The sequence below is a fragment of the Heptranchias perlo genome, chromosome 10 (assembly GCF_035084215.1).
Source record: "Heptranchias perlo isolate sHepPer1 chromosome 10, sHepPer1.hap1, whole genome shotgun sequence".
Lineage (NCBI taxonomy): Eukaryota > Metazoa > Chordata > Chondrichthyes > Hexanchiformes > Hexanchidae > Heptranchias > Heptranchias perlo.
The window spans coordinates 53,016,712-53,038,003 of record NC_090334.1 but is presented as its reverse complement, the minus strand read 5'-3'; the positions used below and the strand labels follow the sequence as shown (position 1 = coordinate 53,038,003).

Here is a 21,292-nt window from a genome sequence, read left to right as displayed (position 1 = left end):
ACTGCACAGGGGGACAAAAGAAATGCAGTTGTTATAGGGGATTCAATAGTCAGGGAGATAGACTGACGTTTCTGCAACCATTGATGTGAGTCCTGCATGGTGTGTTGTCTCCCTGGTGCCAGGATGAAGGACATCACTGAGAGGATGCAGAACATTTTGACGGGGAAAAGGGAACAGCCAGAAGTCGTGGTCCATGTGGGAACCAACGATATAGGAAGGGAAAGGGTTGAGCTCCTGCAGTCAGATTTTCAGGAGCTCGGGAGGAGGTTAAAAAGCAGGACCTCAAAGATAGTAATCTCTGGATTACTCCCAGTGCCACGCGCTAGTGAATATAGGAATAGTAGGATAAGACAGGTTTAATGCGTGGCTGGAACAATGGTGCAGGAGGGAGGGCTTCAGATTTCTGGGGCAGGAGGGATCTGTTCAAGATGGACAGGCTGCACTTCAACAGAGCTTGGGACCACTGTCCTCGCGGGGAGTTTAACCAGTGCTGTGGGGGAGGGTTTAAACTAATTTGGCAAGGGGGTGAGCACTAAGATGAAATATTAGAGAGGAAAAACAAGGTGCACAGAGGACTGGGAGGGACAAGCAGCACTAGAGTAAAGAATGGTCCAGAAATAGGAGGGATCAGATGGAGCAAATGCAAGGCAGTCCGATGAGATTGGAGTGCATAAGTGTAAATGCACAAGCGTGGTAAATAAGGTTGGTGAGTTGCAGGTTCAAGCCGCCACATGAGACTATGATATAGTGGCAATAACAGAGACATGGCTCAAAGAAGGGGAGGATTGGGCACTTAATATTCTTGGCTACAAGTTATTCAGGAAAGAAAGAGGGTGGCTGTATTGATCAAAGAAGCTATTATAGCACCAAAAAGGGATGATGTAGTTGAGAAGGTCAAAGACAGAATCTATTTGGTTAGAATTAAGGAACGAGAGGAGCTATTGCGCTACTAGGTGTATACTATAGGCCACCAAATAGTGGGAAGGAGATAAAGGAGAACATTTGCAGGCAAATTACAGGAAGATGCAAGAACTATAAGAGTAGTGATAATGGGGGATTTCAATTATCCCAATATAGACTGGGACAGGAACAGTGTAAAGGGCAAAGAGGGGGAGGAATTCCTGAAATGTGTACAAAAGAACTTTCCAGAACAGTGTGTTTCCAGCCCAACCATGAAGGAAGCAGTGCTGGATCTAGTTCTGGGGAATGAAGTGGGGCAGGTGGAGCATGTTTCAGTGGGGGAACATTTGGGGAACAGTGATCATAATATCATTAGGTTTAGAATAATGATGGAAAAGAACAAGGAACAATTAAATGTGAAAATGCTTAATTGGAGGATGGCAAATTTCAGCGAGTTAAAAAGGGATCTTGCCCAGGTGAATTGGAATCAAAAATTGATGCACAAAACAGTAATTGCACAATGGGAGGCCTTCAAGGAGAAGTTGGTTCAGGTACAGCGTAGACACATCTCTACGAGGGGGCATCCAAAGCTAGAGCTCCCTGGATGACTAAAGATACAGAAACTAAATGGTACAATTTTAAAGGGGGTGCAGGAACAGAGACCTGGGGGTGCACATACACAAATCTTTGAAGGTGGCAGGACAAGTTGAGAAGGCTGTTAAAGAAGCTTATGGGCTTTATTAATAGTGGCATAGAGTACAAAAGCAAGGAAGTTATGCGAAACCTTTATAAAGCACTGGTTAGGCCTCAGCTGGAGTATTGTGTCCAATTTTGGGCACCACACTTTGGGAAAGATGTCAAGGCCTTAGAGAGGGTGCAGAAAAGATTTACTAGAATGATGCCAAGCATGAGGGAGCATAGGAACAGGAATAGGCCATTCAGCCCCTCGTGCCTGCTCCGCCATTTGATAAGATCATGGCTGATCTGTGATCTTGCTCTATATACCTGCCTTTGGCCCATATCCCTTAATACCTTTGGTTGCCAAAAAGCTATCTATCTCGCATTTAAATTTAGCAATTGAGCTAGTATCAATTGCCGTTTGCGGAAGAGAGTTCCAAACTTCTACCACCCTTTGTGTGTAGAAATGTTTTCTAATCTCGCTCCTGAAAGGTCTGGCTCTAATTTTTAGACTGTGCCCCCTACTCCTAAAATCCCCAACCAGCGGAAATAGTTTCTCTCTATCCACCCTATCCGTTCGCCTTAATATCTTATAAACTTCGATCAGATCACCCTTTTACCTTCGAAACTCGAGAGAATACAACTCCAATTTGTGTAATCTCTTCTCGCAACTTAACCCTTGAAGTCCGGGTATCATTCGAGTAAACCGACTCTGCACTCCTTCCAAGGCCAATATGTCCTTCCGAAGGTGCGGTGCCCAGATCTGCTCACAGTACTCCAGGTGTGGTCTAACCAGGGTTTTGTATAGCTGCAGCATAACTTCTGCTCCCTTGTACTCTTGTCCTCTAGATATAAAGGCCAGCATTCCATTAGCCTTATTGATTTTTTTCTGCACCTGTTCATGACACTTCAATGATCTATGTACCTGAACCCCTCGGTCCCTTTGGACATGCACTGTTTTCAACTTTTTACCATTTAGAAAGTACCCTGTTCTATCCTTTTTTGATCCAAAGTGGATGACCTCACATTTGTCTACATTGAATTCCATTTGCCACAGTTTTGCCCATTCACCTAATCTATCAATATCGCTTTGTAATTTTATGTTTTCATCTACACTGCTTACATTGCCACCAATCTTTGTGTCATCAGCAAACTTAGATATGAGACTTTCTATGCCTTCATCTAAGTCGTTAATAAATATTGTGAATAATTGAGGCCCCAAGACAGATCCCTGCGGGACTCCACTAGTCACATGCTGCCAGTGTGAATACTTACCCATTATCCCGACTCTCTGTCGCCTTTCGCTCAGCCAACTTCCGAACCAAGTCCGCACTCTTCCCTCGATTCCATGGGCTTCTATCTTAGCTAACACTCTCTTATGTGGGACCTTATCAAATGCCTTCTGGAAGTCCATATAAATAACATCCATTGACATTCCCCTGTCCACTACTTTAGTCAACTCTTCAAAAAATTCGATCAGGTTTGTCAGGCACGACCTACCTTTCACAAATCCATGCTGGCTGTCCCTGATTAACTGAAAATTCTCGGTGTTCAGTCACCCTATCCTTAATTATAGACTCCAGCAATTCCCCCACAACAGATGTTAGGCTAACTGGTCTATAATTTCCCGGTTTCCCTCTCTCTCCTTTCTTAAAAAGCGGAGTGACATGTGCAATTTTCCAATCTAGAGGGACAGTTCCTGAATCTAGAGAACTTTGAAAGATTATAGTTAGGGCATCTGCAATCTGCTCACCTACTTCCTTTAAAACCCTGGGATGGAAACCATCTGGTCCTGGGGATTTGTCACTCTTTAGTGCTATTATTTTCTTCATTACTGTTGCTTTACTTATGTTAATTTTATTGAGTCCCTGTCCCCGATTCAATATTAGTTTTCCGGCATGTTATCCTCTTTTTTTTCTACTGTAAATACTGACGCAAAGTAATTGTTCAACATGTCCGCCATTTCCCCATTGTCAATGACAATATCCCCACTTTCAGTTTTCAAGGGGCCAACACTGCTCCTGACCACCCTCTTTTTCCTAATATAACTATAAAAGTTCCTCATATTGGTTTTGATATCCCTTGCAAGTTTCTTTTCATACTCTCTTTTTGTAGCTCTTACTATCTGTTTTTTGACCCTTTGTTGATCTTTGTATCTTTTCCATTCATCAGGATCTGTGCCATTTTTTGCCTTTTTGTATGCCCTTTCCTTATGTCTTATACTGTCCGTTACCTCTTTAGTTGTCCATGGCTGTTTTTTTTGGCAAGTAGAGTTCTTGCCCCTCAGGGGTATAAACCGGTTCTGTATCTCATTAAATGTTTCTTTAAACATTTCCCACTGATCATCAGTCGTTTTACCCATTAACAGATTTGTCCAGTTTACTGTGGACAGTCTCGGCCTTACCCAAGTCTGGAATCTTAGCAGCTGACTCACTTTTTTCCCTTTCAAACACTACATTGAACTCGATCATGTTATGATCGCTATTGGATAGATGTTCACGCACAGTTAAGCCGTTAACTAAATCTGGTTCATTACTCATTACTAAATCTAGTATGGCTTGCCCCCTTGTTGCCTCTAGGACATACTGCTGTAGAAAACTATCCCAGACACACTCAAGAAATTCACTACCTTTTTGACAGTTGCTCGTCTGCTTTCCCCAATCCATGTGAAGGTTAAAGTCCCCCATTAAGACCACTATGCCTTTCTTACACGCTTGTCTAATCTCTGCATTTATACAATCTAGCTCTTCAGAGCTGCTGCCAGGGGTCCTATACACAATTCCCACTATAGTCTTAGATCCTTTCCTATTTTTCATTTCAACCCATAAGGTCTCTGTTGGCTGCTTACCTCTCGTTATCCGCCTTTATCATTGAATTGATTTCATCTCTAATCACGAAGGCTACTCCTCCCCCTCTTCCATTTTCCCTATCTCTCCTGTCGACCTTATAACCCGGTATATTTAGTTCCCAATCCTGACCATCCTGCAGCCATGTCTCAGTGATAGCTATCATGTCATACCCTCCAATTTGAATTTGAACCTGTAGTTCATTTAATTTATTCCTTATACTCTGCATTTGTATATAGAACTCTTAGTTGGGCCACACACCCTAGCCTGACCTTCAGCTTTGATGCTGGGATAATCGCCTTACGCCTTCTAGTTTTCACTTTATCTGTAGTGCCTAAAGTACACTTTCTGCTGCTCTACGCTTTTCCCTTTCACTTGTTCTTGAACAACTGTTTGTACTATTTGTATTGTAAATTTCCCCTGGGTCTTCCCTTCTCTTGCTGCTCTCAACTTTACTCCCTTCTGACTCCCCGCTCAGGTTCCCATCCCCCTGCCACTCTAGTTTAAACCTTCCCCAACAGCACGAACAAACACCCCCGCGAGGACATTGGTCCCGGTCCTGCTCGGGTGTAACCCGTCTCGCTTGTACAGGTCCCACCTTCCCCAGAACCGGTCCCAATGTCCCAGGAATCTAAATCCCTCCCTCCTACACTATCCCTGCAGCCACGCATTCATCCTGTCTATTCTCCTGTTCCTATACTCACTAGCACGTGGCACTGGTAGTAATCCTGAGATCACTGCCTTTGAGGTCCTGCTTTTTAATTTATCTCCTAACTCCTTGAATTCACCTTGCAGGAACTCATCCCTTTTTTTTATCTATGTCGTTGGTACCGATATAGACCATGACTATTGGCTGTTCAGCCTCCCCCTCCAGAATGCCCTGCAGCCGTTCCTTGACCCTAGCACCAAGGATGGAAAAATATCATCCTGGAGTCACGTTTACGGCCGCAGAAACGCCTATCTGTTCCCCTTACAATTGAATCCCCTATCACTATAGCCCTGCCACTCTTCTTCCTCCCCTCCTGTGCAGCAGAGCCACCCGTTGTGCCACGAACTTGGCTCTTGCTGCTTTCCCCTGATAAGCCATCTCCCCCAACAGTATCCAAAGCAGAATATCTGTTTTAGAGGGAGATGGCCCCAGGGGACTCCTGCTCTACCTGGTCCTTTTACTCTGCCTGGCGGTCACCCATTTCCTTTCTGCCTGCGTAATCTTTACCTGCGGTGTGACCACCTCACTGAACGTGCTATCCACGATAGTCTCAGCATTGCGGATGCTCCACAGTGAATCCACCGGCAGCTCCAGCTCCAAAATGCGGTTTGCCAGTAGCTGCAGTTGGACACATTTCCTGCATACATGGTCACCAGGGACACTGGTAGTGTCCATGACTTCCCACATAGTGCAGGAGGAGCATATCACGGGTGTGAGCTCTGCTGCCATGACTTGCCTTAGATTTACCCTGCGTTCACCCCTCAGACTCTCCTACCGCTCTCGGTCTCTCCTTTTATACTGTCCTCACCTCTCGGACTCACCTGCGACGTTGCACAGTCGTCTCTTGTTGCAGGTCTGCTGCTGCTTCTATCCCCACTCTCAGTCTTCTGCTGCTCAGGTCCGCCGCCGGTCTGCGGAAAAAGTTAGGAAAAGCAAGGCAAAGCAGCATCTCCTTCCCCCACTTCACCGAACTCCCATACTTACCAAACTCTGAAGTGATCACTCTGTGCTCCGCTGCACTACGTGCTCGATTAGCACTAACAGGCCCCTGTTTTTCTACAGTTTGTGACTCGGATGAGTCAGGCCTGCTCCACCTTCAGGAACCAGTTTAATCTAGCTAACCAATAAACTAACTACAGCAGCTCTCTCTGCTGAAGCCTGACAGAAACTTAAAAATTTAAACTTTAAAATTGAACTTAAACAGTTGATAGGGACTTCAGTTATGTGGAGAGATTGGAGAAGCTGGGGTTGTACTCCTTAGGACAGAGAAAGTTAAGGGGAGATTTGATAGAGGTTTTCAAAATCGTTAACAGTTTTGCCAGAGTAAATAAGGAGAAACTGTTTCCAGTGATAGAAGGGTCAGTAACCAGAGGACACAGATCTAAGGTGATCGGCAAAAGAGCCAGAAGCAACATGAGGAAACATTTTTTTAACGCAGCGAATTGTAATAATCTGGAATGCACTGTCTGAAAGGGTGGTGGAAGCAGATTCAGTAGTAACTTTCAAAAGGGAATTGGATAAATACTTGAAGGGAAAATATTTACAGAGTGATGGGGAATGGGACTAATTGAATAGTTTTTTCAAACAGCCAGCATAGGCATGATGGGCTGAACGGCCTCATCCTGTGCTGCAGCTACTATGAAACTATGAACTTCTATTTCGAGTTTTTATTTCTTGTTAATAGTTTGCTTAGAAATAAACTTCTATATTTAACACGTGCGGTCAAGAACACCCTGAGAGAAGTAACCAGCTCTCATGTGGCCTATAGAATTTGTACCATGTATATAAGACACACTGATCAGAACTATTTTCCATACACCACCAGTACAAAATAATGGAACAGCTGTGCATTCACTGTCAAAGTGCCTGGTAACTCTCACTCACATTTACTTCCCTGTAATAGCGCAGACTCGATGGGCTGAATGGCCTCCTTCCGTGCTGTAACCTTTCTATGATTCTATGATATGCGCCTATCCTTCATACCAAACACAGATTTAATTAAAACATCGCCGATCTCAGTCCCAGTCTCTTGTAAAGATTACTGATCAACACTGTTTAATACTGGTTGGATATGATTGTGCATTCAGCTGGTACTAATTTTTCCCAACTCCGGCACACTGACTTTGAGATGAGCTTCTGACCCCATATCCTGTCCATTGCAAAAACTGCCTACTTCCACCTCTGTAACATAGCTCACCTCTGCCTCTACCTCTGCTCTTGTGGTGCTGAAACCCTCATCCATGCTTTTGTTACCTCCAGGCTCTCCTGGCTGGCGCCTCATTCATAAACTTCAACTCATCCGAAACTCTGCTTCCCGTATCCTATTCTACGACAATTTGTGCTCATCCACACTAAACCAAATTTGGCTCTGGGTTCCTCAATGCCATCGATTTAAAACTCTAATCTTTGTGTTTAAATCCATCCCCAGCCTCACCTCTCCAAATCTCTGTAGTTCCCTCCAGCGCTACAATTCCCCCTCCCTGGAAGACTCCACTCTTCTGACTCTCGTCTGTATAACTCTTCTCTGCCCCCTTCACCCCACCATTGGTGGTTCTGCCTGCATCTACCTAGGTCCTACGTTCTAGAATTCTCTCACTAAACCCATTCACCTATCTACCTCCCGAACTTCCTCTCCTCCTTAAAACCACCTTTTTGATCTCCTACTATCACCTCCTTTGCCTCGGTGTCCATTTTTTCATTATACCTTTGAAGTTGTAGCTGTTGCTGAAGACAGGAATATTCTGAGACAAAATGCAGTATTTTGGCAATGGTATGTTATTTTTTGCCTTTTCATTATGATACCTTTTCGGGGTTGAAACCAGATTTATGTAAACAGAATAGCTAAGTCTGTTTGCACTGGGGTGGGGTTGGAATGTGGGATTTCTCTCTGGTGCGTTCCTGGTGCCTCAGCAGTGAGGGGAGGTGGGCATGGGTCCAACAGCACTGAAAGAGGTCACTGGTCTGGCTGCCTGGTTTGTTATTTTCTACTAGATCTTTGCAAACATTGAAATCAATGTTTTCTGATTGGTCCCTGGAATGATTTTTATATCTACAACAGGTGTGTAATCAACATATATGAAATGGATCTATCTTGTGCCTTATGTTCCGGCTCTGGTAAAAACATACAATAAAACCTTTTCCGAAATAAAACATTGCAATTTTTCCTTGACCTTTTCTCCAAATAATTTTGAAAAACATCCAAACAGATATTGTTAGAGACTGAAGAGAAGCATTGCACCAGTTGGACCAACTAAATGCTACTGATGCATCCTGGGAAATGGTGCACATTGCACATCCAGAGACTGCAGGGTTTACCTTCAAGTCCAACCCTAAGTCTTTGGAAGAGACTGAGGCCTTGAAGTAAAAACTTTTAATGTAGATATTAAAAGACACAGTGAGTAAATGTAGGAAGAAATAAACAGAAAACCTTTGAATAAAAAGTAAAGTAATCTGCACCTAGAACAAAGAACTTGGAGTAGAGCTTGGAGGCGCAGTAGCGCCACCTACACTGAGAAGCCTGGAGGACAATTTTTATGTGTTTGTGAATCTTTTGTTCATCAGTGTTGAGAGTTGGGTTTAGAACTATCCACTTTGGACACCCAGTGTCAACATTGAGCGCTTAAAGGGTCACAGGCATACTATGGTTAGATGTAGATTAAGGTTTCCCTGTCTCAAACCAAACTGCAGCTGTATTACATTTTTCCATTTCCCACACCAGCAATCCTGTGGCCACTGAGTGAAATTCCAGTTATTGCCAATTTTGTGCTGTGGGCCATACACACTTGGAACTGGATTGAGAATGACCAACTCATCTCAGCCCCAGGACATTGCTGCAGGAGTTCCTCAGGGTAGTGTCTTAGGCCCAACCATCTTCAGCTGCTTCATCAATGACCTTCCCTCCATCTTAAGGTCAGAAATGGGGATGTTTGCTGTTGATTGCACAGTGTTCAGTTCCATTCGTAACCCTTCAGATAATGAAGCAGTCCATGCCGGCATGCAGCAAGACCTGGACAACATCCAGGCTTGGGCTCATAAGTGGCAAGTAACATTCGTGCCAGACAAGTGCCAGGCAATGACCATCTCCAACAAGAGAGAGTCTAACCACCTCCCCTTAACATTCAATGGCATTACCATCACTGAATCCCCCACCATCAACATCTTGGGGGTCACCATTGACCAGAAACTTAACTGGACCAGCCATATAAATACAGTGGCCACTAGAGCAGGTCAGAGGCTGGGTTTTCTGCGGTGAATGACTCACCACCTGACTCCCCAAAGCCTTTCCACCATCAACAAGGCACAAGTCAGGAGTGTGATGGAATACTCTCCACTTGTCTGGAGGAGTGCAGCTCCAACAACACTCAAGAAGCTCGACTCCATCCAGGACAAAGCAGCCCGCTTGATTGGCACCCCATCCACCACCCTAAACATTCACTCCCTTCACCACCGGCGCACAGTGGCTGCAGTGTGTACCATCCACAGGATGCACTGCAGCAACTCGCCAAGGCTTCTTCGACAGCACCTCCCAAACCCGCGACCTCTACCACCTAGAAGGACAAGGGCAGCAGGCACGTGGAAACAATGACGATCCGGATTCTTTCCCCTCAGTCTGGTTCAGTAATAACTGCAGTCGAATACATTTTAAAGTTCAGCACAACTTTAATAGCAGGGTTCTTAGTCTGCAGCATTGATTTGGACTCCTGATAGAGTCCCTCTATGCTGGCAGAGCAAGAACAAAAACATACAGAAATCCACACGTTTTTATACAGATGAATAGGGTTGGAACATACTTAACGAGGGTCAACACCAATCATAAGCCGGGCATAGGTTGCCATGCGAGGTTACATTATTTCCGGCCAATCATAAATCGTCCATGTGCTGATCATGCTGCTGTTAGACATCAAAGGGGATACTTCCTCACCTTCCAACTTGGAATGTTCTTTTCTGTTCCTTATCTCCCAACCTGGAATGTCTTTCAACTTTGGCTAAGCTCGTTACCTATATTGATCTGCCATAAACATGGAGACATTCAGACCAGTCCTTGACTCACATCAAAGACCTATCATTGATAAGACAATGCAGGCCTGCTGACTAAGCAAACATATGGCCCAGCAGGAGGGCCAGGCCACTTGTATCAATCTCAGTTACTAACTAATTAACCCTTTCTAACCATTTTGCATTCTGCTTCTTTGCCACATAGGCATCTTAATATTTTACTAAAAACTGACCACGTAGGGATTCTCAACAACACCACCTGCACGTTCCCCTCCAAGTCACACACCATCCCGACTTGGAAATATATTGCCGTTCCTTCATCGTTGCTGGGTCAAAATCCTGGAATTCCCTCCCTACAGCACACGGACTGCAGCAGTTCAAGAAGGCGGCTCACCACTACCTTCTCAAGGGCAATTAGGGATGGGCAATAAATGCTGGTCTCGCCAGTGACGCCCACATCCCATGAACGAATTTTTAAAAAACTCATCGCAAGTAGGAACCCCACAACAAGCAAGCAGAAAAGACTTTTATCCTATTGGTCTGATACCAGAGGAGTCACCCACCTTGTTCTAATTGTGATCCTGTTGATTTATTGAAGGAAAGTAAATTTGTTACTGATGGATGAGGTCAGTTGCAAATAGTTGCTGGCTATGAAATAATGTGCTTGATCCTAGTTGGGCTGAGTTGGTCACTGGATAGGAACACTATCCTTTCACCTCTGGAAAAAGAGTTTGCTGCTAACACAGCCTGATGGGGACAAAATATTCAATTTTTACTGCTTAACAGGATACTTTAGTAAATAATTTTGGAACATCTTTATACAGTTTCTGATCAGCATTTAAGTTTCTTCTGTTGAGCAGAAGTCCATGTCACAACTGCCCACAATTTAGCTCTAAACAGGGTGTCTAGTGTGGGAATTGGAAATTACCTACTTGTGTTGTCATTGTTTTATGATTTGGTCAGTTCACTTTTTTTGAAGAGGTAAAAGATTCTTTTACTGCTTTTAATCAATCTTCTATCTCATTTGGGATTGATTAATGCTGATATTGAATGCAAAGAGTAAAAGAAATGTTCCATTCCCTAATACTGACATACTTTACGTTGAGCATGAAATTCACCAAAATAATAATTACAGATTTGTGTTGTAGTTTATCTGGCTCTCTTATTGGGTACAATACTGTTTATAGAATGAATTACTTCATAAGTTGCTATGGTATTGTTTATTTGTGTTTGCCTACATAACAACAATGACTACACTTCAAAAAATCTAATTAATTGGCTGTGAAGTACTTTGGGACATCCTGCGGTCATTTAAAGGTGCTACACAAATGCAAGTTTGTTCCTCTTTTTCTCCTTTCCCTTTTTCTCTCTTTTCCCTTTCTCTACCTCTTGCATTCTTCTTTTCTTTTTGATTATCTGCAACTACTAACTGGAGTTTTGCATTTTTTTTGTTTTCAGACCTTTTGCTTACCTAGCAATTTGGAGTGGGAAACACAGAAGAATGATAGCTAATAATGTTTTAAAACTTGTACTGTAGTACATTTAATATAATTGTATTCAGTTTAGATTTTCTTTGTTTCCTCATCTTGAGGCCTTAGTGCAGATCGACCTTGTGCCAGAGCAGTGAAGGTGGATTGCCCTTATCCATTAGTGCAAATTACTTCCAGGAATAATGTGGTATGGGCACTGACAGAGCAGCGAACAGTTCTCTTCAGAAATGGCATAAGTAGCTTTTGTCCAGAGGGAGAACAGTGGATGTCTGATATTGTAAGGTAGGCAGATTTATTTGTTGATGTGAAGAGCTGTTCATATAATTTTCTTTTGAATGTTTTCTGAAAAATTTCAGTTCAAATCCATTTTGATTTATTTTCATGATTCTGGTTTTCATACCATAATATTTTTCCACATACAATGGGTAATCATCTGAAACCATATCATGGTATGTGAAGAAGCTTGTCATTTGAACAACAATGACTGTTTAACCTTCAGTTAGTAATCTTTTGGAATACCAAGCAATGTTGTGCAACACCGCTTATCTGCATTTGAGCAAATAAGCTTTCTTCTGGATGACTAACATAAATTTATTAGAATTTCACTAAATTTGAAGTGTCTTGTGAAGCTTTTATGCCCCCCCAAAATTCTTCTAATTGTTGAAACATCCACCTTTGCCACTATATACCTTATTTTCTCACCTAAATATTTTTTCCTTGAATGTTTGCTAACCTTTTCCTCAAATTCTAGTTTCTTTTAAAAATGGGTATGATTTGAAATGTTTTAGTTCTCAGTTTGATATACGTTTATCATAATGGGTTAATATTTTGAAAATGCAATTTAAATGTAATAACCAGTCCTTCACTGTACTTAAATGAGATACTAAACTGAGCCTCCCTCTGCTTGTTTCAGTGGTTCAAGAGAATGTTGACGATCCCAGGGCACTATTCAAAAAAGAACTGAGTTCTCCTGGTGTCCTGACCCACATTCCTATGACAAATGCCACCATCAAAAACAGATTAATTGGTCATTTAGTGCATTGCTGTTGGGTCTTGCTGCGCACAAAATTGCAGCCGTGTTTGCCTACATAAGTTATTGCCCTCAAAATGAATTCATTGTATATGAAGCACTTTGAGACATTTCTGTGAGATTTTTTTCTATTAAGTCACCCAAAAGGATTCTATCATTTGATTCTTTTAGCAAATGGGCATAATGAAGGAAGGTTTCCTGTATTTGCTGCTTCCAGCAAAATAACCAGGCACCCTGAAAGAACTGATTTGCTACAAGAAGAGGAAATGAGGGGCATAGATAAGGTAGATAGTCAAAATCTTTTCCCAAAGGCAGGGGAGTCTATAACAAGGGGGCATAGATTTAAGGTGAGAGGGGAGAGATACAAAAGGGTCCAGAGGGGCAATTTTTTCACTCAAAGGGTGGTGAGTGTCTGGAACGAGCTGCCAGAGGCAGTAGTAGAGGCGGGTACAATTTTGTCTTTTGAAAAGCATTTGGACAGTTACATGGGTAAGATGGGTATAGAGGGATATGGGCCAAGTGCAGGCAATTGGGACTAGCTTAGTGGTATAAACTGGGCGACATGGACATGTTGGGCCGAAGGGCCTGTTTCCATGTTGTGAACTTCTATGATTCTATTCTATGAAACCAAAAAGTACACATTTGTATACAATGAGTACGCATGCCTATGCCAATGGCTCTTCAAAGTTGAACATTATAGAGCAGTAAGGAGATTACATTTAAAATGGACATCCAGTATCGTTCCCTTGCACTGATGCTTATGGATTTGTTTACATGCCCCATTATTGTATTTTCTTTCACAACTGCAGTTTGGAAACTTGCATCAGTTCTGCACCTATATAATAAAATTGAATTTTTAAAAAATAATTTCCTCCCTTTATAGTGAAAGGCAGATGCTGGAGCCAGTGTGTATAGCATTGGGAGACCAGCAGACAGTCTGGGCTTTAGACACAAATGGCAACCTCTGGTTCCGTACTGGCATCTCTTCAAAGAAACCTCAAGGTGAAGATGACCACTGGTGGCAGGTAAGAACTTTGTCAGATACAGTGAAATATTATCTGTTACGAATAACAAATATCAGAAAGTGGAGCCCTGATCTTAAAAGAAGTTGATATTGACTATCAAAAGAAAAAAATAACGTACTACCTGACGCTGGTGAAAGAACTACTTTTAAATGGCCTTTAAATTGTCCTTTCATTTTAAGTTGGCCATCTACATAAGAAACATAGCTGTGAATGGGAGGAATTTTAACCACAGAGAAAGATTCGTGATCGTCTTAAATAGGATTTGCAGTCAGATAATTGGGGAAGGATTTGCGACTCTTTAATTCAATCAAAAGGTTCTTCTGATATCTTAAACTATGAAAATTAAGTTTTGTGGAGTTTTTGAATGTTCTTGGAATTTGCAAATTAAATTGTTCTCCTCTTTCCAGATGCTATTTTATAAAATATAAACTGTGAAAGTTCATGTTAACTTTGTGCCAAGTTTTTATTAAGCACTTGTTATGCTGACCTCACATGGAGTTGTCATTTATTTGCATACTTTTAGTAAAACTAGTGAGGGGGTTGTTTGGACATTTTTTTAATGAATGTTTGACCTGGATGGTCACCTGTATTTATTTTACCCATCATTAGAACTGCACTGTAAGCACTTTAGCAGATACTGTTAGTGTTGAAATGCACTAACGAAATACTGTGGATACGTGGGCTAGATGGACCAAAGGTCTTCTCCTGCCTGAAACTTGCTATGTTATGACGACTTTGCAGAGACAAACAAGCCTGCTCCTTAAGAAAAGTCTGTGTGTGAATATTAGTCAACATTATGTTTCTAGCTCCAAATGAACTCTGAGACTAGGCATCTTGGCAATGGCCCAGATTTTCCTGCAACTGCAACATAGACTGTAAATTTAGCCGTTTAGCATGCTGATTTTGCCGTCGCTACGTTCCTCCGTATTTTCCTGAATTTGTAATTAGAATACGCTGTATTGAGGCTGGAGATGGTTTGGAAGTGGCGTGGACATTTTTTTCCTGGTGAATCCATGAATGTATTAACTGGGTGGCACTTCAGATTTGCATTAAAGGATGATTTTAAAACTTAAGTATGGCACTTAACTACAGTGCTACTCCCACCAGGTCGATCACTTTTTGGTGGAATCCGTCAACCTGCTTCCGTTTCGAGCACATCATGAATTTTTTGCATAGAATGTACAGCACAGAAACAGGCCATTTGGCCCAACTACTCCACACAAGTGTCCTCCCACCCCTCTTCATTTAACCCTATCAATATAACCATCTATTCCTTTATCCGTCATCTGTTTATCTAGCTTCCCCTAAAATGCATCTATGCTATTTGCCTCAACTACTCCTTATGATAGCGAGCTGCACATTCTAACCACTTTCTGGGCAAAAAAGGTTTCTCCTGAATTCCCTATTGGATTTATTAGTGACTATCTTATATTTATGACCCCTAGTTTTGGTCTTCCCCCACAAGTGGAAGCATCTTCTCTACCTCTACCCTATCAAACCCTTCCATAATCTTAAAGACCTCGTTCAGGTCACCCCTCAGCAAGTATAACCTTTCAGTTCTGGTGTCATCCTTAAACCAGATCCGTACACAGTACAGAATTTGAGTATGGAGATTCCACAGGTGTGCTAAGCCTGTTCTCTAGACTCAGACCGGCCTATGTTTTAATCGCTTGAGCGATTTGTGCCAGGCCATCAGCGCTATTTTTAAATCTAAGTGGCAGCGGCATGAAAAATGTGAGATTCCAGCAAAATAGTGATTGCTATTGTTTTTTTGGGGGGTGGGGGGGTGGATCTGAAAATTAGCTTTCAACTGTTATCGACACAGGGTAATAGTGGAGCGGCACAAAAGTTGCAGGAAATATGGAATGCCATATGTGATGATGTAAGTCACTTATTCCATAATTTCCTCTTGTGTGCCATTTACATGTCCCAATGTAGATGTGCTATTATAACGGTGCAAGTCTCCAAGAAAATCTGGCCCATTGTAACTATCAACATGCCCTTGAGAAAGTGTTCATGAGCAAAGCATTATAGTAGTTCTCCTTTAAGAAAATTGTAAATAAAAATGATGTCTGTAGAATTTGATGCTTATTATAAACAAACAAAAAACATAAATAAGCAAAATTATAATTCATCACTTCTATTGCCGAAGCTGTATGAGATTTCTTTTATCATAGACTGGGGCTAATGCAGATTACTAATAAGCCAAATACTGTGATACCTTTTCCCCAAAAATTAGTGACACACAATTTCAAATTGCAATTCTATCATATTACCACCTAAAAGTGCAAAAGCAAATTGTTGACATTTAAAAGGATTAACTGTAATAATTGTCTTAAGGGAATATAATTGTATCTATAATTTAAAAGTTGTTACGTTTTGGTGCTTATGTTGAGGAAATAATAGTGTTAGAAAGTGGATTATCCTTCCATTGTACTGGTAAGAACTTATATGCATTCTTGACTAAGTACAGTGGAATGTTTTTGCATGCATTAGGTTATAATGAACTTGAGGGATATTTCATGTAGCTGTACCAGTACTATTTAAGTCAGAAAATTTATGATTTGGTTTAAAAAAAAATTGTGCTCTTTTGATATCTTCTGGTACCTGAATATACTGTATCTGTATTGCAATAGTACATAATTGCATTAATATGTTATAAATTATTCCCCATTTTTGGTCCAACTGACTTGGACATTTGTGCAGCTGAGAGGGCAAAATGGTAGCGACACCTAGACTGGTGCTAGTGACCATGACACAGGATGTGTGAGGAATTGCCTTGAGTGTAATTCTTTCCTCCAGTTTTTCTTCCACCTCTCCAGGGAGACACCACAGCCTCAATTTCTCACAGCTCAAATAAAGAACTTGAGTGGAGCAGGAATCAAATCTGCATTTGTTCCTTGCTCTGCGACTGAGCATTAGCACTCTTGCACTTAATACTTGTGTTCCGTCATGTGTTTGACCTTCTTTTCTGCCCCATCCCCCTCACTGCATTTAAAAATGTGTTTGTTGCGTTAGAAATGTTACGCATCTGAGATTTATCTACTATGTATGACATAACTAAGTTGCACATAAGTGTCATTGTTGAATTTCCTCTACCTTCACTCAGCAGTGCAGTTAAAACTATAGAGGGAATTTTAACTCACAGCCAGGAAACTGGATCCATAGGCCACCCGTCCAAGCGTCTCCATGGGAAGCCCAGCCAATATTAACTGTTGGGCCTCATTTGCATCCCACTGGCCAGCTGCCCATCTGAAACGGGTGTAAAGAGGTAAATTGCCACCTACCGACAGGCCAACATCGGCGGCCCAGAGGGCATCCACTGGTACTCATGGATGTTGCAGTGGAAGGGTGTCGGCAGAGTCTCATGGGTGGGAATGGGGGAAAACCAGGGCAGACTTCTCTTGTAGAGCCTGGTGGAGCACTCCTGCTCCTCTTGGCCCCACAAAGATAAGTTTAAAACTTACCTTTTAGGGCCTCAGCTTCTGCCCTGACAAGTTTTACTGAAATTCAGTATTAAACCTTAATTTTTGGATCAGAAGGACCATGGGGAATGCTTTTGTGAGACTTGGTTCTTTTCTAGCAAAAATCGCACATAGACATCAAAGTGTACTTTTCAAAATTAGAATTTTTTTTGAAAGGGAAAGTTTTTTAAAAATTTATTCATGGGATGTGGGCGTCGCTGGCGAGGCCAGCATTTATTGCCCATCCCTAATTGCCCTTGAGAAGGTGGTGGTGAGCCACCGCCTTGAACTGCTGCAGTCCATGTGGTGAAGGTTCTCCCACAGTGCTGTTAGGAAGGAAGTTCCAGGATTTTGTCCCAGTGACGATGAAGGAACGGCGATATATTTCCAAGTCGGGATGGTGTGTGACTTGGAGGGGAACGTGCAGATGGTGGTGCTCCCATGTGCCTGCTGCCCTTGTCCTTCTAGGTGGTAGAGGTCGCGGGTTTTTTCTGTCGAAGAAGCCTTGGCAAGTTGCTGCAGTGCATCCTGTGGATGGTGCACACTGCAGCCACAGTGCACCGGTGGTGGATGGGGTGCCAATCAAGCGGGCTGCTTTGTCTTGGATGGTGTCAAGCTTCTTGAGTGTTGTTGGAGCTGCACTCATCCAGACAAGTGGAGAGTATTCCGTCACACTCCTGACTTGTGCCTTGTAGATGGTGGAAAGGCTTTGGGGAGTCGGGAGGTGAGTCACTCGCCGCAGAATACCCAGCCTCTGACCTGCTCTTGTAGCCACAGTATTTATGTGGCTGGTCCAGTTAAGTTCCTGGTCAATGGTGACCCCCAAGATGTTGATGGTGGGGGATTCGGCGATGGTAATGCTATTGAAGGTCAAGAGGAGGTGGTTAGACTCTCGTTGGAGATGGTCATTGCCTGGCACTTGTCTGGCGCGAATGTTACTTGCCACTTATGAGCCCAAGCCTGGATGTTGTCCAGGTCTTGCTGCATGCGGGCACGGACTGCTTCATTATCTGAGGGGTTGCGAATGGAACTGAACACTGTGCAGTCATCAGCGAACATCCCCATTTCTGACCTTATGATGGAGGGAAGGTCATTGATGAAGCAGCTGAAGATGGCTGGGCCTACGACACTGCCCTGAGGAACTCCTGCAGCAATATCCTGGGGCTGAGATGATTGGCCTCCAACAACCACCACCATCTTCCTTTGTGCTAGATATGACTCCAGCCACAGGAGAATTTTCCCCCTGATTCCCATTGACTTCAGTTTTACTAGAGCTCCTTGGTGCCACATTCGGTCAAATGCTGCTTTGATGTCAAGAGCAGTCACTCTCACCTCACCTCTGGAATTCAGCTCTTTTGTCCATGTTTGGACCAAGGCTGTAATGAGGCCTGGAGCCGAGTTGTCCTGGTGGAACTCAAACTGAGCATCGGTTAGCAGGTTATTGGTGAGTAAGTGCCGCTTGATAGCACTGTCAACAACGCCTTCCATCACTTTGCTGATGATTGAGAGTAGGCTGATGGGGCGGTAATTGGCCGGATTGGATTTGTCCTACTTTTTGTGGACAGGACATACCTGGGCAATTTTCCACATTGTCGGGTAGATGCCCGTGTTGTAGCTGTACTGGAACAGTTTGGCTAGAGGCGCGACTAGTTCTGAAGCACAAGACTTCAGCATTACAACCGGGATGCTTTCGGGGCCTGTAGCCTTTGCTTTATCCAGTGCACTCAGCCGTTTCTTGGTATCACGTGGAGTGAATCGAATTGGCTGAAGACTGGCTTCAGTGATGGTGGGGATATCGGGGAGAGGCCGAGATGGATCATCCACTCGGCACTTCTGACTGAAGATGGTTGCAAATGCTTCAGCCTTGTCTTTTGCACTCACGTGCTGGACTCCGCCATCATTAAGGATGGGGATGTTTACAGAGCCTCCTCCTCCTGTTAGTTGTTTAATTGTCCACCACCATTCACGACTGGATGTGGCAGGACTGCAGAGCTTTGATCTGATCCGTTGATTGTGGAATCGCTTAGCTCTGTCTGTAGCATGTTGCTTCCGCTGTTTAGCATGCTTGTAGCCCTGAGTTGTAGCTTCACCAGGTTGGCACCTCAATTTTAGGTACGCCTGGTGCTGCTCCTGGCATGCACTTCTGCACTCCTCATTGAACCAAGGTTGATCCCCTGGCTTGTTGGTAATGGTAGAGTGAGGAATATGCCGGGTCATGAGGTTACAGATTGTGCTGGAATACAATTCTGCTGCTGATGGCCCACAACGCCTCATGGATGCCCAGTTTTGAGCTGCTAGATCTGTTCTGAATCTATCCCATTTAGCACGGTGATAGTTCCACACAACACGTTGGATGGTGTCCTCAGTGCGAAGACGGGACTTCATCTCCACGAGGACTTGTGCGGTGGTCACTCCTACCAATACTGCAACAGGTAGATTGGTGAGGACGAGGTCAAGTAGGTTTTTCCCTCGTGTTGGTTCGCTCACCACCTGCCTGGTTCGCTCACCACCTTCAGGACTCGCCCAGCTCGGTCAGTCGTGGTGCTACCGAGCCACTCTTGGTGATGGACATTGAAGTCCCCCACCCAGAGTACATTCTGTGCCCTTGATACCCTCAGTGCTTCCTCCAAGTGGTGCTCCACATGGAGGAGGACTGATTCATCAGCTGAGGGAGGGCGGTAGGTGGTAATCAGCAGGAGGTTTCCTTGCCCATGATTGACCTGATGCCATGAGATTTCACGGGGTCCGGAGTCAATGTTGAGGACTCCCAGGGCCACTCCCTCCTGACTGTATATCACTGTATCGCCACCTCTGGTTGGTCTGTCCTGCCAGTGGGACAGGACATACCCAGGGATGGTGATGGAAGAGTCTGGGATGTTGGGTGAAAGGTATGATTCTGTGAGTATGACTGTCAGGCTGTTGCTTGACTAGTCTGTGGGACAGCTCTCCCAATTTTGGCACAAGTCCCCAGATGTTATTGAGGGCCACTTTGCAGGGTCTTTGTCGTGTCCGGTGCCTAGTGGTCCGTCCGATTTTATTCTTATTGTGACTTTCTGTCGCAAGATTGTACAACTGAGTGGCTTGCTAGGCCATTTCAGAGAGCAATTAAGAATCAGCCACATTGCTGTGGGTCTGGAGTCACATATAGGCCAGACCGGGTAAGGACAGCAGGTTTCCTTCCCTAAAGGGCATTAGTGAACCAGATGGTTTTTACGACAATCCAGTAGTTTCATGGCCACCATTACTGATCCTAGTTTTTTAAATTCCAGATTTTTATTTTAATTAATTGAATTTAAATTCCCCAGCTGTCGTGGTGGGATTTGAACTCGTTACTTCGGATTATTAGTCCAGGCCTCTGGATTACTAGTCCAGTAACATAACCACTATGCTACCGTACCCGTTATGTGGTGATTTGTTTTAAAAAGCATTTCTATTCTAGGTGAGCATTACAGATTATGTGGTCTTCGATCAGTGCAGCATCTTCCAGACAATAATCCATGCAACACACACTGTAGCCACGGTTGCTCAGGCTCCAGTAGAAAAAGTGGCAGATAAACTGCGAGGTGCCTTATGGTCACAACAGTCTCCATCTCATCCGAGTCTCATCAGTCTCAACAGCAGTGGTGTGTGGATTACATCGGGGAAAAATGAGTTCCACGTGGCGAAGGGCAATCTATTAGGTTGGTCAGTCTTTTGAATTATAAATGAAATTTATTATAATTGCTCTTCTATTGAGAGTTTGAAGAAAATCAAATTCCTTAACAGAATTATATTTTTAGTTTGTCCTGTTGTTTCATTCACTTTGGATCTTTGGAATTCTCTACCCCAGAGGGCTGTGGAGGCTCAGTCATTGAATACATTCAAAACAGAGATCGATAGATTTCTAGATATTAAAGGCATCAAGGGATATGAGAATAGTGCAGGAAAATGGCATCGAGGTAGAAGAGCAGCCATGATCTTGTTGAATGGCGGAGCAGGCTCGAGGGGCTGGATGGCCAACTCCTGCTCCTATTTCTTATGTTCTTACTTAGGTATCCCTCTGCAAAGCACCATTCCTAACTAAGAGGGCAAGCAGGTGATTTTTTTCTTTGGCTTTTGCCAAGGCCATTTATGCAAGCTATTGGAAGGGGTACAAAATTTATGTGTAACCAGTGG

General features: G+C 43.4%; 1 protein-coding gene and 1 long non-coding RNA gene across 2 annotated transcripts in view; one reads left to right on the top strand and one right to left on the bottom strand.

The window, feature by feature from the left end:
- LOC137326560 (uncharacterized) overlaps positions 1-21,292 on the bottom strand; it is a 68,567-nt gene that overhangs the window by 9,393 nt on the left and 37,882 nt on the right. The window lies entirely within an intron of this gene.
- Positions 1-21,292, top strand: part of tecpr2 (tectonin beta-propeller repeat containing 2) — a 96,533-nt gene that overhangs the window by 41,107 nt on the left and 34,134 nt on the right. Inside the window, exons 12-14 of the mRNA XM_067991777.1 lie at positions 11,720-11,900; positions 13,532-13,673; positions 20,577-20,817. Of these exons, the coding sequence (XP_067847878.1) occupies positions 11,720-11,900; positions 13,532-13,673; positions 20,577-20,817 (564 nt within the window). The remainder of the gene's footprint in view (positions 1-11,719; positions 11,901-13,531; positions 13,674-20,576; positions 20,818-21,292) is intronic.